The 17,330-nt window shown below is 40.6% G+C and overlaps 2 protein-coding genes across 2 annotated transcripts; one reads left to right on the forward strand and one right to left on the reverse strand.

The window, feature by feature from the left end:
- Positions 1–2,300: 2,300 nt before the first annotated feature.
- Positions 2,301–3,199, forward strand: kiss2 (kisspeptin 2; the record flags this gene model as incomplete). Its single annotated transcript, XM_079183668.1, has 2 exons — positions 2,301–2,412; positions 2,949–3,199. The coding sequence occupies 2 exons, from the start codon at positions 2,301–2,303 to the stop codon at positions 3,197–3,199; spliced, it is 363 nt and encodes a 120-aa protein (XP_079039794.1).
- A 3,569-nt stretch (positions 3,200–6,768) lies between these two features.
- Positions 6,769–12,186, reverse strand: ldhba (lactate dehydrogenase Ba; the record flags this gene model as incomplete). Its single annotated transcript, XM_079184127.1, has 7 exons — positions 6,769–6,936; positions 8,012–8,135; positions 9,284–9,401; positions 9,513–9,686; positions 9,766–9,939; positions 10,019–10,136; positions 12,058–12,186. The coding sequence occupies 7 exons, from the start codon at positions 12,184–12,186 to the stop codon at positions 6,769–6,771; spliced, it is 1,005 nt and encodes a 334-aa protein (XP_079040253.1).
- Positions 12,187–17,330: the final 5,144 nt, after the last annotated feature.

Genomic DNA, 17,330 nt, shown 5'->3' on the forward strand with positions numbered 1-17,330 from the left:
TAGTTGCAGTCCTATGGAGCCCTCTGGCTTGTCATAAGTGTGGTGCAACAATGTCTCAAACTTATTTTGTTCCCATGAGAAAATGTCGACCACGAGAGACATTGTGTTGAAAACTGAGAATATTAAATATACTTAATATATTAAAAGTACTAAAAATTGGACCGTGTGTAAACAACAATAGTTAATTGATGAAATAATTCATATTTTAGCCAACCATGTATATCATACAGTAACTTATATTAATTATCTTTTAAGTTGATAAAAATGTCTAGAAGGGCTAATGCAGACACTTAGGTTAAGTAATACAAATAATTGCAAGCCGTGTCAAGCCGCATATTCAATGTAATTTATTATTCTCTGACTTTTTATCTTATATTTCCAGAAAGCCTTTCTACAGTCTCAATCTTTCATTTCATATTTTCAGTTTTTCATTGAATGTATTCATGAACTATTTCCTGAACTTCAGATTTCTGGTGATTTTGACATTTGCCAAGAAAATGATGATTTGCCATCATCAACAGGACTATCCTGATTAATAATGCATCACCTGTTTTATAATAATCATCATCATCATCACCATCATCACCATCATTATCCTCATCATCATTCTCATCATCACCAACATCACCAACATCATCATCATCATTATCATCATCATCACCATCAGCATCACCATCATGACCATCATCATCATCATTATCATCACCATCATCCTCACCATCATCATCATCATGACCATCATCATTATCATCACCATCATCATCACCATCATCATCATCATCACCAACATCTTTTTTGTCATTATTATCATCATCACCATCATCATCACCACCGTCATCATTATCATCACCATCACCATCAAATCATCATCACCATCATCATCATCATTATCATCATCACCATCATCACCACCGTCATCATCATCCTCATCATCATCACTATCATCACCACCATCATCATTATCATCATCATCATCATCATCATCATCACCATCATCACCACTTATCATTATCATCATCACCATCATCACTATTATCGCCACCATCATCATTATCATCACCATCATTATCATCATCATCATCCTCATCACCAACATCATCATCACCATCATGACCATCATCATCATCATTATCATCACCATCATCCTCACCATCATCATCATCATGACCATCATCATTATCATCACCATCATCATCACCATCATCATCATCATCACCAACATCTTTTTTGTCATTATTATCATCATCACCATCATCATCACCACCGTCATCATTATCATCACCATCACCATCAAATCATCATCACCATCATCATCATCATTATCATCATCACCATCATCACCACCGTCATCATCATCCTCATCATCATCACTATCATCACCACCATCATCATTATCATCATCATCATCATCATCATCATCACCATCATCACCACTTATCATTATCATCATCACCATCATCACTATTATCGCCACCATCATCATTATCATCACCATCATTATCATCATCATCATCCTCATCACCAACATCATCATCACCATCATCACCATCATCAACATCACCATCATCATCATCGTCACCATCATGACCATCATCATCACCATCATCAACATCACCATCACCATCATCATCATCGTCACCATCATGACCATCATCATCATCATCATCATTATCATCACCATCATCATCACCATCATCATCATCACCATCATGACCATCATCACCAACATCTTTTTCATCATCACCATCATCATCCTTTCATCATGACTATGACTGGCGTTGCATGCTAACACATTGGTGTATCACACCAATGAAAGTAGAATATATTTAAGTACAAACTAGATTTTAATACATTTTCTATTAACAACTCATCCCGCCGTTCTGCTGCTGCTCATTGCAGTACTGTAGCCAAACTGGAACCTGGATTGCTCAATTACAGTCTTTCTACTTTCGTATCAGCCCTGTTTCTGCTACTTGATTATTGAATGCTGACGACTTCACTACTTTTCAACATGCGGTGTCATATTATCTCGTACTGGATGAATGATCCCAGCAGCAAACTGAGCTCGCCACATTTCCCAGAACAGCTGATGACTTACACATTTCAGCACCTGCAGCAGCGGACAGCTCCGCAATTTACGGCGCCGGGACGCAGGCGGCTGTGATTGGCTGTGAGCTGTAGGAGCATGAGGTCACCTGGTGGAAATATAAAACAGGTCTGATAGGAGTGACTGTGTTAGTACCTGCTGAGAAGTGAACATAAACACGTTCATCCATCTGTTTGGACGCAGAGAGAGGATCATGAGATTCGCGGCTCTAGTTGTGGTGTGCGGGCTGATAGTTGGTCAGGATGGAGGCAGAGTGCGAGCAGCTCTGCCGGGATTTGACTCAGCTCAGAGGAAACGTGCAACAGGTGGGCAACCTAATGACATGACTTTTAACTGAAGATTTGATCATATTTTATTTTTTATAGAAAGCGTTCATTTCACTTGACTGGTAGAGGGTAAGTAAGATACATTTACACGAGTACTTCAGTACAATTCTTCAAAAAGGTGGCTCATGCTTGCCTTGAATATTTCCTGTAATCTCTACAACATGTCAGTTTAGTTGACAGCAGTAGTTATTTCGCACGATTTTACATACAATACATAGATCAACCTATGAAATGTAACGACACTAATCCAAGAGTACAATGCTTCACTAATAATCAAATTATTATACATTTAAAAACAACAATAATAATAATAATCACAGTAATAATAAAAAGAGAATAGAGTGATAACTAATTTGACCAAAATCGTATTTCTAGACATTGTTGAATGAGGACGTTTGCTTTTAATCTGGGCTCTATTTTGGGTCAGTTAACCAAACTAAAGTAAATCACGAAATCCGTTTGAACTTAAATAGACTGTGTGTGTGTGTGTGTGTGTTTGCTGCCGTTGTCCTCAGGATCAGTCCTCTCTGCGCTCACCAGAAGAACTACTGGAGAGTTTCTGGCGGAGGATGCCAACCCGTGTTTCTCCCTGAGAGAGAACGAGGAGCAGCGGCAGCTCCTGTGCAACGACCGCAGGAGTCAATTCAACTTCAACCCGTTCGGCCTCCGCTTTGGGAAACGCTACACTTACAGAAGAGCCGTTAAAAGAGGCAGGACGAATACACGTTCACCCCTCTCTCTTCGGCCCTCTGTCTTCTGGCGATGACTGGACGAGCCCACCCAGAACACATGTGCGTCTTTCTCTGAGAACTTGTGTCCCATAGGTGAAAAGTCAACAGTCCATTTGTGTTTAAAAAAGCTCTTTTGCTTCAGATACAAAATTATGTTTCTCTGAATAAAACTTTTTTACCTATATTGACTGTGAAATTATTTAAAGAATTGATGCAAAAAAAAAGAAAATACAATAAAAAAGGGACACATACACTGCAGCAGACAGTGACATGTTGCCATCTCAGTATTTAACCAATGCACCGTTATGATGCAAGGCTTGACTTCACAATAACAGCGCTGTGTTGTGACACTAATGTTGCAGTGACTTGATTCAACCATAGGATGTCCCAACAGACAACATAGAGCAGTACAGCTGCTAGAAACGCATCATTCATGTTTTCAGGGAGTACATCAATACAAAAGAAATACAAAACCTAGAATGAACTGCACTTGAATTAGTCAAATCAAAAATAAATTAACAGCTAATTGTTCAGGGGACTCCACAATGATTAATAGTGTAAAGATGAACTTAACCCTCATCTCACCAACATGTTGTTAACATGTTGATGAACTACTGTCAGAAACAACCGGCATAGACTTTTTAAAAACGTATTTCTTTCAAATTAGTTAAGTAATTAATGTCATCTAAAGAAAAAAACATTATTTGCATTATTTTAAGAAAAAGAATGTTAATTTGCATATTGTTTGAATTGAAATAGAGCACATGACACATAGTGTGTGTTGCTAGTATGTGATACTTTAAATTAGGACCCATGGCAAACATTTGATTCATGTATTCTATTGTTTCTGTTTGAACTGCATAGGCTGCAGTTGGGTGCTTTAGACTGAGGACCCCCAGGACCCCAAGACATTAGTCATTTAAAAGCACTAATTAGAACCGAATCAGACTACAATGATAGAAGGCATTAGGAACAAATGACATGGTCAATCACTGTCATTGTAAAACAGGGTTGGCAATGAAATGCAGTTTGTAGTCCCATTTGGCTACATAAAGAAAACACACATAATAAAACAATATTATATATTATGAGCCAGAGGAAAGAAGCTGTTCTGAGGTCTGGTGGTTCAGCAGCTTCTGTATCTCTTTCCAGACAGCAGCAGGGGGAACAGCTGGTGGCTGTCGTCCTTTAATATCTTTTGAGCTCTTCAGTTATGTCTGCTATTGCAACAGAATTCCCTGTTTATTATTATGCATGTCCAGAAATGGGCAGTATTTCTATTACTTGTATTTGAAATACGTATTTCAATTACTTTTGAGTATTTTGTAATTTGTATTTGATAGGGCCAATTAAAAGTCGAACGTAATTTGTAACAAAATACTTCAGAGTGGAGTAATTTTGTATTTAAAATACTCCACGAATCAAAAAACAGTTCACGAGTTCAGTCTTCAGATCTTCAAGTTCAACGGATTGTCTGTCAAGGTAAATATTTTATCTGAGTGTGACAGATGTCAACTAGCTTGATGTATAACTCATGTCTGGGTCTGGCTACATATACATAGCCTATTGTATATACATGGTGATGGTTATAATATCAAGCTAGCCATCGATGCCAACATGCTAATGACGCTAGCATGCTGTCTAGGCTAGTGCATAGCCAGTGTTTAGCAAGTTAACTTATGTAATGGTAAAAAATATATATCAGTATCATGAAATGGTTTAGAAACATTTGACGGCTTAGAAGAACAGAGGTAGAGACATTTAGGCTTGTCCAAACATGGTTTACGACCAGACCACATACTGAGTGTTACTGTCTTACTTTCGAGGGTGGTAAAGACAGACACAGGAAGGTGAGCAAAAGTTCACACTGGGGTTTTGTTCCTGTCCTGGGGGGTATATGTAAATGTATCTGACAATGAGATCAAGGGAAAATGGGAGATCAGATAAACCAGAGTGAGACATCCTTGACCTGTCTAAAGGAGGAGACTGTTTCTGCTGTAGTATATAGTATGTGAAGGTTTGAACTGATGTTGAAGAATGCTTCCAGCAGACTCTGTGTGAAGAGCTGTGTTGGGGATTTTCCCTCTTGCAAGAGAATAAATGGAACAGGACAACTTTGAATGATTTGGAGACTTGGATTATTTTGATTTGCGAATAACACTCTCTTCTCCCGATTAACATAGAAATATTCTACGACACTTATCAGTCGAGTAGCTAGCTATAGGAAGAGGGAGATTGGGAGCTTGTATGTCATATGTGATGAATATTTTCTTGTTGATACAAAGCCAAAGTTTATGGGCTGTTAAGTCCCATTAATACAAATATATATATACATAATAAAGTTGTTGTCTTTCAATAGCTTTGCTAAGTTACACTGACATTCTGTGACTGTTCTTCCTGTTTGTGGGGTTCACCAGAGCTTTGTGTACATTATATAAACCTGAATGTTCTGCTATACCACATTGTGAGAAAACGGAAAATCCAGAAAAAAGTATTTCCTATATTTTAAATACAAAATGCATGTATTTTGTTATATTTGCTGGCACCAGTATTTTGTATTTTGTTGTAATCATTTATTTGGGGGTATTTTGTATTTTGTATCAAAATACATTTTGATGTATTTTTGCCCATCTCTGTGCATGTCATAAATATATATTATAATATATATAACTTCCTTAAATGTTTTGTGTTGGTTGTATTTGTTCCACTCTTATGAACAGGGCTCAGCTTTAGTCACATGACCTCTTTACTTACAGACATCAATAGTCTTCATATTGAACAGATGGTATCTTATATGCTCCTATAGGTGACAGACTGGAATAGAAATGTTGTGTTTCTAATATAATAAAACCTGCTAAGTAATACGGAACACCTAATTTTTTGAAAACAGTAACAAACATTGTATCTAATTGATGCAATCAAATGAATAAATCTGTCTCTACACTGGGTCCTTTGTACAGTGGTGTCTTCTTCACAATGAAAGGATTAGTATCCTCACAGGTTGTATCATTGACAGAATAAACCACACACAAACACACACTAGCCTTTACCAGGTTCAACTTTATTAAGTTACACACAACACAAGGTCCGTCAGAAACATGTGGAGCTGACTTCACACTGAGTGTTTGCTGGAGACTAACACTAACACTTCGAGACGAAGGCGGGAGGAAAACAGCGCCATCTTGGGTTTTGGGGGTGTTTGTCTGAGTGCTTCACTGTAGGAACTAAAGGAAGGACTCATACAGCGAGTGGGGGGGAGGACTTGTGCTTGATCCTGGTCCAAACAGCTGGCATAGTACAGTAACACAGGTCACCTCACAAACACAGTAACACACCAACATCAGCCTACTAACTGGTGGGAGATATTCTGTTTCTCTTTTAAAGGAGCACAGCCGTCTTTCTTAGACTTAAAGCTGATATAATGGTGACATAATGCAGCACTGATATGAAATCATATCAGGCTGGATGACGTATGCAAAACTGAAATTCTCACCCACACAATCTTTGAAAGACTGGTGTTCTCCTTCAAAACCCCAGCGGGTCAGTGTAAAGAGGGGGAGGTTATAAAAGGGGTGTGTGCGTGTCGACCGGCATCGGGGTGTGTTCAGATGTCCTTGAGGTCCTTCTGGATGCCCCACAGCGTGTCGGCGCTGTTCCTCAGCTGGTCCACCTCGCCGTCCGTCAGGGTCATGTTGACCACGCTGCTGACGCCGGTGCTGTTCAGCACGCAGGGCAGAGACAGGAAGACCTCCTCATCAATGCCAAACATGTCCTGAGACACACACACACACACACACACACAGTGAGGGGAGGAGGCGTAGAGAAACACACACACACTCAGTATATATGCATCCTTGTGCCTCTCTCTAAAGGTTGAGCTCAGGAAAAAAAAATTACGTGATGCACAAGGACAGTATTACCTGAACGGTTTAATGTTTTGGGAAATACTTATTACATCATATTACAACTTAGTACTTATTAGCTTTTATTTTCTAAGTGAAGTGAGAAGATGGATATCAGTCTCAGGACGTGATTAGCCCTGTAGTATACAGAACCTATACATAAATATAAATATAAATATAAATATAAATAGAAATATAAATGTAAATATAAATGTAAATATAAATATAAATGTAAATGTAAATATAAATATAAATATAAATATAAACGTAAATATAAATATAAATATAAATATAAATATAAATGTAATATAAATATAAACATAAATAGAAATGTAAATAGAAATAGAAATGTAAATATAAATATAAACATAAATATATAGACTAATCATACAAGTGGAGGCAACTATGGAAGTCAAGTGTGATCTTTGATCCCGATCAGTTAGCAGTAATATTCATTACTATCTTATCTATTAAACGAGCTAAGTGGGATTCAGGTTTTCAGCCTATGAGTAGAAGTGGCAGAGAAGCATGGATGAAGGTTGTGATCATTTGATAGAAGTCCAAAAGAAAAACGTGTGACCTTGACCTCCATAAGAAAAACGACTTTATTTAGGCTATGGCTTGTGTGTAAGACTAGATTACCATCCAGGCCCTGGGGTCCTGAAAACCCCATATTCATTGTTTAAATTAATTGCAAATGAAGCACCACTAAGGCATAACTTCAGCTGAAATGATTTGGAAATCGAGGCATCATTACCCAAAATTTGCATTGTGGGTAATAACATCAACTTACTACAAACAGCAGGTCAGTGGTGACTGGTCGCTCATTTCTTCCCTGCAGCACTGTAGAGTGTGTGTGTGTGTGTGTTTGTGTGTGTGTGTTTGTGTGTGTGTGTGTGTGTGTGTGCGTGCGTGCGTGTGTGTGTGTGTGGGTGCGTGTCAGACCTTGACCATGGTGGAGACCGGATGGACCCGGCTCATGTTCTTGACGATGCTCTCAGTCAGGTCTGCCACGCTCAGACCGATGGCCCAGTTAGTGTAGCCCTTCAGCTTGATCACCTCGTAGGCGCTGCGACACAAACAGCCCTCTCTTCACATCCATACAGCGTGTGGACGTTCACAACAATTCACATATATCTACATATATTTACTAGCAATCATCTTGCTTGCACCGCCTCAGCAACCACCCAGAACACCAGCTCCATGATCTGACCCCAACCCTGTAAAAACCTGACCCCAATAGATGTGAATCCATATGACAAGTGCACAAATAGAGCTTCCCATTATAGCATCAAAGATATATGTCGTTTAATATATTCTCATAAGACTATTCTGCAACGCAAGAAATGACATCATTGTGTAATTTATCAGCATAATATCGCAGGTTGTTGAATAGTCAATCTATTATGCCATCATAGCTCTGGATATAAAAGGTGGTTTAAGCTGATTGCTGTTGGATGTACAGTGAATGACAGCCCTTAATGCAGTGATGAGGCTGCTATAACACGGGCCCCCTGGGGCCACTCACACTAACACTGTAATGGCCTCAGAGAACAGAAGCACTCCCACTGACAGACCAGTTTAATAATGACACAGAATCAGTGACCATGGACATGAGAGCAGCTATCAGCCCACTTAATCTGTCCACAGCAGCAGGAGGCCTGAGCTCTGAGAGGAAGAAGGAAACTAACCTACAGGACAGGCACGGTTCTTTTTACCGACAGGAAGTGACATCAGGCCTTTGGCTCTTAGTAAATATCTATCTATGGTATGCCATTTCATTCATTACTAAACTAATAAATGATTGCATGCATGGACAAATATGGTTAAAAAAATAGATATATTAATAAATGATGTAAATATAAATACATAAATGAGTCGTTATAATTCAATAAAGAATGAAAGAAAAAGGTTGAAACTCTTTTTAAAGGACTACTTTATATTCATGATTCACACCGAAGCACAATAAATAGATCTAACTATCTATTTATCTATGTAACGATAATGACTCATATACATAGGTTTTATATATGTATTGCCTCAATAATATATTACAGGATGTATTTCAAAGACTCACGTATTTATGTAACATTGAATGAACTGGTATTCCATAATTAGTCCGGTCTACTGGATGTTTGGCTTAGTTACTGAAAAGATATGAACCTGAAATGTTTGATGTTCTCCGTCACACACACTCAGTCAAACAGAACACCCCACCTGTCCACTACAGCCTTGTGTGTGGCCGTCCACTGTTCCTTATCACCATCAGTGCCGATATCAGGGTTCAGGCTCTGCAGGTTGACTCCTGCTACGTTAGCTCCGCTCCACACCGGCACTGAAAGAACCAGCACAACAGTTAATATGGCACTGTGTATGACTTTCAAGTCAAGTGACATTCAAGTTTTCAGTGGCACTACCCTGATGGTGATAACGAGAGTGTACCCACCGCTGGTGTCTCCATGCTCTCCCAGCACCCAGCCGTTAAAGGAGCTGGCGTGGATGCCGAGGCGTTCGGCCATCAGGTAGCGGAAGCGGGCCGAGTCCAGGTTGGTGCCGCTGCCGATGACGCGGTGCTTGGGCAGACCGCTAAGCTTCCAGGTCACATATGTCAACACGTCCACTGTGGAGGGGGTGTTACAACCAGCGGTTATTGATACCATTCATAGTTATTGATGATATGGGTGTTTTCTCACACTCACCAGGGTTGGAGACCACGATGATAGTGCAGTTGGGGCTGTACTTGACGATCTGGGGGACGATGGCCTTGAAGACGTTGACGTTCCTCTGCACCAGGTTAAGGCGGCTCTCGCCCTCCTGCTGGCGAACGCCGGCCGTCACCACGACCAGGCGAGAGTTGGCTGTGACCGCGTAGTCTGGAGGAAGAGGAGAGAAAGTGAAACAACATGTGATGTCTGGAGACCTTTCTCTCGTGTGCATGCAGCCGGTCCTGACCTTTGCCAGCCACTATCTTGGAGGTCTTGAGGAAGAGGCTGCCATGCTGCAGGTCCATCAACTCTCCCTTGAGACGATCCTCCATCACATCCACCAGAGCCAGCTCGTCACACAGGTCCTGTCCAGAGGAGCGGGATAATGGAGGAGAGATGGACACTACTTTACAATGAAATACTCTCATATGTGTCTGTAGGGTTTTCATTTTTATATTAGAATTCAGATGGTAATGATGCATTTTATAACTTCAATGTTGTCAAATATGAAGAATGGAATTTCTATATATACTGTATATATATAGATATATACATATGTGTATATATAGACAGTTTATATATATATATATATATATACTAGTGCTGGGCAAGTTAACGCGTTATTATCGCGTTAACGCAGTTTCTTTTGTTCTTTTTATAAAGTGGACATTTTTAACACAAGAACCAGCAGCAAGGGGTGAACAGCTGTTTGTGTGGCGTCTCTTCCCATTACCTTCACCTACATTCCCCTGGGTCCTAAGTCCCTCCATGTACAGCTTCTTATCACCCTCTATGTACCAACGTACATTTATAACAAATACCACACATATTACGGTAATCAGCGTTGCATAGTGTCTGACAAAAATACCAAAAAAATAAATGATTCATTTAAATTATTTTTTTTGAGTTTTTAAAGTGTTTTGTTTGTAATATGTATAATAAGCATATCATTTAGTTATCACTACTGAGAATTTAACAAACATAAAAACATGACGTAGATAGGTTTGCAGTTTTCAAGGTGTATATTTAAATGCATCTCTTACACACATAAAGATAAAGTTGTGAACACCGGCTGAATATCTATTATCAGAATCATTATAACTGTGTTATAACTGCTACTGTGTAAAGAGAATACTGCTGTTAAAAAGAACCTGATGTGTTTAAAGTGTTTGCAAACCAAATGTTTGTTGCACTTTTGTTCATATAGCAGTGATTTTAAAATAAAAGTGCACAATACACTACTTTTTAATTTATTTTTAAAAAAATCATGCGATTAATAGCGATTAAAATTTTTTATTTTTGCCCAGCACTAATATATACATTATGTGTATATATATATATATATATATATATATATATATATATATATATATATATATATATACATATGTGTATATATATATACTGAAATAAATCATTAAAAATAAAAATCCCTTTACAAATATATACACATTATTTCTATCCAAAACTATTTTCCTCCTCACAATCCTATATGAACATATGTGTTTATTAAATAATGGACAAAATGTGTAAACATATGAAAATACTGTTTTTGATTCAATATCTGTTTTTCACATTCACGTGCATTACTTATGGACGATATGTCTTTCTAATATGTTACTTAAGCATCCTCATATTTGTATTATTATTTCTGCTATTATTATTATTTGTATCATTATATTCTATCCACTGCTACTATATTATTATTATTACATGTGTGAGACATGTGATACCATCCCCTATAGGTATAATTATAAAATACAGCTATAAATGATATAATATAGGTATGAACAATATGATTTACCACCATGTCACCCACATAATGGAATGACATCTGCAATTTTAGTTTCACAAAATACTGATTGATCTTATTATGTAGGATATTATATATAAAGGAAACCTGGTTCCTTCATATTTTACTTCTTTATTTAATCAAAAATCTAATTCAGTTTAAAAAAAACATTTTGAAATATATTTGTCTACAGTATATGACTGTTGAAAGACATACACTGCCATCTATTTTGATATGTATTTTACACATATGCCAATGTATCAGATTTCTGTATTAGCTCTAAAAACGTATACTCTTATATTTACAGGTACATCCATGAAAGGTGTCCTCTGCCTTTAACCCATGCTCGGCACCAGGAGCAGTGGGCTGCTGTGAAGCTCCCGGGGAGCGACGCAGGTTTCAGTGTCTTTCTCTAGGACACTTCCACATGCAGACAGGGACTACGCGCTCCGCCCGCTGAGCCACAGCCGCCCACTGTTGTTGTTGTGTCTTACCCGCAGCAGGATGCTGATGGCGCAGGCCATGCCCACCTGGCCCACCCCGACCACCGTCACCTTGTTCCTGGGAGGCTCAGCAGAGCTGCTGGCCAGAGGGGTGATGAGCTTCTGCAGCACTGAGGACATGATTACAGCTGTAGGGGGACACAGAGGAGACATGTCCTGGTGAGCAGGTCCCACAGTCACAATCTGCTTCAATGTGTCTCAACTAGTCCTTTAGGTTCATATACAGCCTCCAATACACAGCAGTGTGCCCAAATACTTTAGTGTATTAATACACAGGACACAGGACCAACGAGGAAGCACATCATATCCATCCCTGCACCATTGTCTCTGTTTGTGCTGTCCTCCTGTGATACCGGTTAAAGTACCACCATGGTGGAATACGGAGTACTTCATGGATGTTTACATGTTCTCCCGGTGTCGTGGGTTCCCTCTGGGTTCTCCAGCTTCCTCCCACAGTCCAAAGACATGCAGCCTGTCCTAACTGAACTAAAATCAATTAACTGAGTTGATGTAATGAACACTTTAAATGGTGGGACAAAACGGGACACAGCGTACAACTTCAACTAGGACTTTCATCAACTCCTAGAAACATAAATGACTCTGAAGTCCTATTAATAAACGTGTCCTAAGAGGATAATCATACTAGTTGTTCTATAACACATCAGAATATCATCGGTGCGCAGAAAGAACAAAGCCCTGTGAGCTCATACACATTAGGATTTCGGCTCGTGGGTGGTTGGTGTCCAGAAAAGGACACAACTCATGGCTCTATGGGGCTGTCCACTTATTCAGGAGACAATAGAGCTGCTGAACCACTACATGCCTCATTGTAGCCTCCTACAATCAATTAGGGTTCACCAGCTTCATTGCTTACAGCAGTGCATGTGTCCGTTGGAGGGGCAGCCTGTGGTTTAGGTCCTCTCTGACTGTCATTTTAGTGGAACTAACGTTATGTAACCGCCTGGCCTCGGCCTCCATCTCCCTTGGGTTTGGTGACAGTGATGAGAGAGTACTCAGTTTAAAACATGAAATGTGGATGAATAAGAGTCGGAGAGTTCAGGTCCACTATGAGGTTTCCTGTGTGAGGGAAAGCAGGTGCACAGCGGGGAGTCTCAAGGTTAATGTGGAGGTGAATCCACCTGATCACGTTAGTGATGGAATGTGAACTCAAAGCCGACCATTTCTGATAACAGATCACAGATTAATGAGCCTCGGTAGCTGCACGTGGGATTAACTGTATCAGAGGCTGAAATCAGCACAATTTGGCTCGTAATTAAAAATCATTATTCATCATCTAAACTGGCGCAGAACATGAATGAACGTAGCCTTTCATTTAGATTCAAACTGAGACAATGTTTCTCTCTTTAACTTCGCATTCATTAAAAATGGTCTCCTGAAGCCGGCATTTGAGCTGAGAGCATCCATTGCTGCCGAGGTGTTCAGCGCGCATCACTGCGCCCGAAACATCCGCAGAGTACTCACGTTCTAACGGGAGTTCTGCTGGCTGGGGTCCGCTATGTGGTCCGGTGGCGAGACGGTCCGGAGTCCAGCGGCTGGTAGAGAGATGGAGAGACGGTTAGTGAAGCTGAGCGGGCTGCAGCGAGGGGGGAGGAGGGGGGGGAGGGGGGGGGGGGGGGGGGGGGGGGGGAGGAGAGGGGGGGGGGGGCATTGTGTTCACGATGGGTTCGCGTGTGAAGAGGGGTGCAGAGCATGGCGCCGGTCTACGTCACGCCGTGGAATACGGGAATGTAGATGATAACTGAACTGTCAGACATTTTCTTGTTCTTTTTCTTCTTATTGACACTTTGACACTATTCTCCGTGAACACCCATGCCAATAAAGCCTGTTGATTTGAATTGAACGGCGGACATTACGTCCTCCCGTCTCTACAGCTGTTAGTCAGACTCCCTCCTCAGGTGAAGTCAGTGAGCTCAGTCCAGGCTGTCCTCCTCTGTCCTCCTCTGTCCTCCTCTGTCCCCTTCAGTGTCTACTCCATATAACTTCACTACATCTATCAGCCATAGTTACTTTATCAATCATATTCCACATAGATTAGCTCCATCCTGACCAGCAACATTAATTACAAACATGTAAACTATTAAAATATATAATAAGATAACACTGACAGGGGCCTGCACAATTACTACTTGAACTGTTGATACTTGAAGTACATTATTTTGCTGAAGAAACATGTTGAATTGAGGACTACATTACTAGTGGTATTGCTTAGAGGTCATCAGTTTTCAGGTCACAAGTAAGCATCGGGTCTTTGCTCTTAAGAACCAAGTCGTCTCAAGTCCTAACGTTTGGCTTTTTGAGAGCTAAACAAGTAACAATGCGCTCTTCGTCAAATGTAAATCCATATCCGTGTGACGCGTTTTGTGTGCTCCAGTTGTTGTTGAACGCTGCATAGTTATTGTACGCCAACAAAATGATTTTTGGCTACATTGTTCTACGTGGTCACAGAACGTTAGTTCTTCATGCAGCCTGACTGGATGCTGTCGGGATTGGTTCAAACGAAGTGATCTGAGATATTAAGAGACTTGCTGGGAATGAATAGTGTCCAAGTCATGTGACTCAAGTCTACACCGCTGCCAGGTACTTCCTCTGTGGTTATGAGATACAATTCAATCTTTCATTTTAAGTATTTGGACTAAGAAAGCTTCTGATCAGCACTGTAAACTGGACAGGTCTATTTATCTGAGTGGACCTGGACAATAAACAATTCAATATAAAAGTATCTATATTTACTCAGTGTTGCACTCTGTGTAGTGCAGAGACATGGGGTTGAACCTGTTACTAAAATGTGATTTGATTACATGATTAGATCTAGATTAGGTGGCACGGTGGAGGTCAGCACTGTCGCCTCACCTCCATGACTTTATATGTCTTGGAACAAAATGTTACATTTTTACCTTCCACACAAGCTTATTATTTATTCCATTTGAATGTGAATGCATTGCACGGTAGAACACAGTAGGAATGGTGGCCCACACATCCATGTGAACATGCTGTTCTCTCCATCCCCCCGCTGATGCTGCACATGTCACACATGATGACGGCAGTGGTGATACAGGCTGGCACCCAATAGGAAGCTGCAGTCCCTCTCTCTCCCTCCAACAGGGCGAGGAGGGTGATCCCTTAAAGGCGCCCACTCAGCTGAGTCGAGGGCCTTTGTGTGTGTGTGTGTGTGTGTGTGTGTGTGTGTGTGTGTGTGTGTGTGTGTGTGTGTGTGTGTTAGGGCTGTTAAGGTCGTTGCATGTGAAGAGTGAGGAGAGTGATGAAGGGATTAGATTGGCCAGTGGAAGAAGGCGGGGCTACAGGCTGTTACATAACGGAACACAAAGCCCCCTACAAAGCAGCCTCACTCTCTCTGTCTTCATCAGCGTGCATCACAAATCTGTAACAAGCAAACACACTCAAAGGTTTCACACGTCTCACTGTATTCTGTATAAACAGTCCTCATGCTGTTGTCTCAGGGATGAGCAAACAGACTGTCCTTGAGGCTCACGTACTGACACGTAGAGATCGAAGGCCAGTCCAAAAACACATTTCCACCAAATCCTCGAACTCAAAAAAATCAAATCATGAAGCATTAATAAAGATGAGCACCACATTGCTTTGGTTCATTGACGACATGAAATCATGATGCTTCTGATGACCGACATTTCATTTGTTCCTTTGTTCTTAATTTTTGTTCTGAAATGTTCCCATTCTTCACTTGAATTATTTCATTGCCTTATGATTGACCCAGTCCAGCATGTTGTATATCATAAGTGTCTCCAAATAAACGTAATCATTATTCAACTCAACCAAAGCTCATCATGACCGTGCAGCTGACCTGTAGGTTGTGTTTCTTATGGTGGCCCTAAGTGGCCCTTACTGCAAATGAAGACAACACATGCAAATAACCAAAACACGAGCAACTTCCCCAATATGACAAAGCATAAAAAAACAGCTCTGCATACAGAGAAAACACAACATGCTGCAAATACAGAAACACAAGCAAATACAGAAACACAAGCATATTTTTCCTGTTGGGGGCCCAGTTGTATGGAAGACAGAATATGACTTAAGTATAAATGCATTAATGCATTAATACACGTATAAATAAATACAGGAATAAATAGATAAATGCATAGATAAATGTATAAATACAGAAATGAATAAATAAAAGAATAAATAAATGCTGAAATAAATACAGAAATATTGAAATGCTGAAATGAATAAATAAAAGTTGATACCTAAACAGGACATAAATAAATAAACCTATTTCTACATTTCTGTAGTCCTTCATTTCTTCATTTCTGTATTTCTGTGTCCGTATGTTAATGACGTCTGAACCTCATTCTTAAGCAGGATTGGTCAAGTAGGGGAGCGAGACAGAAGCAACCGATTCCCAACAAGTCATCTCTGTAGAGCACATGTGTCAAACTCAGGGCCGAATCCGGCCCGCCACGTCATTTTGTGTGGCCCGCGAATCCGCCAGCAAAAAAAAAGAATTTTAAAATCAGGCATGATACAAATTACAATTGTCCACTGCTCTCTGTAACGCGCACAGCGGAGGCCCTACCCGATCCGCTCGAGCACACCTCCACCAGCGGATGCGGTGGAGATGCAACAGTCGCTCTCCTGCACCGCTCCCCCCCGTCGACAAAGGTCCGGCAACAGCCGCTCCTCTTGGCCCTTAGGGGGCAGCTATGATGCTGATGTGGCCCAGAGTGAAAATGAGTTTGACACCCCTGCTGTAGAGTGTAGACGACGACAGAAAACTATATAGCAGCACTAATGGCTTCTACAGTCTGCAGCTGGGACTGCTGCACGAGGCTGCTGTGAGACTGACCACCTGTGAGTGCTTTGAGACGGCGGAGGGGCTCACGGCAGCACCCGCTGCTCGTTGAGGACAGTAACTGTAGAACGATACGTGCTTTCACATAATATACGTCTTCAATAATATCAGAAAAGTCTTCAATAACATCGGAAGGTCTTCAGTTTTAGACCCTGGGGCCTCTTACCAGTTGGACGTGCCCTGAACTTCCTCACTTGGGGCAGTGACTCACTCTCAATCAGGAGGGCACAATCTACCGTTTTCCAGCAGAAAACCGTGGCTTCAGACTTGGAGGTACTGACTCTCAAACCACCCTAGTGCATGCTGAAGGTCACGGTCTGATGGAGCCAACAGAACCACATCATCTGCAAAGAGCAACGTTTTTCCAATCTTCTATTGTATTGTATAGTTTTGGAGAGCCTTTGCCAATTGCATT

This window comes from Pholis gunnellus, assembly GCF_910591455.1.
Source record: "Pholis gunnellus genome assembly, chromosome: 22".
In the NCBI taxonomy this organism is placed as follows: Eukaryota; Metazoa; Chordata; class Actinopteri; order Perciformes; family Pholidae; genus Pholis; species Pholis gunnellus.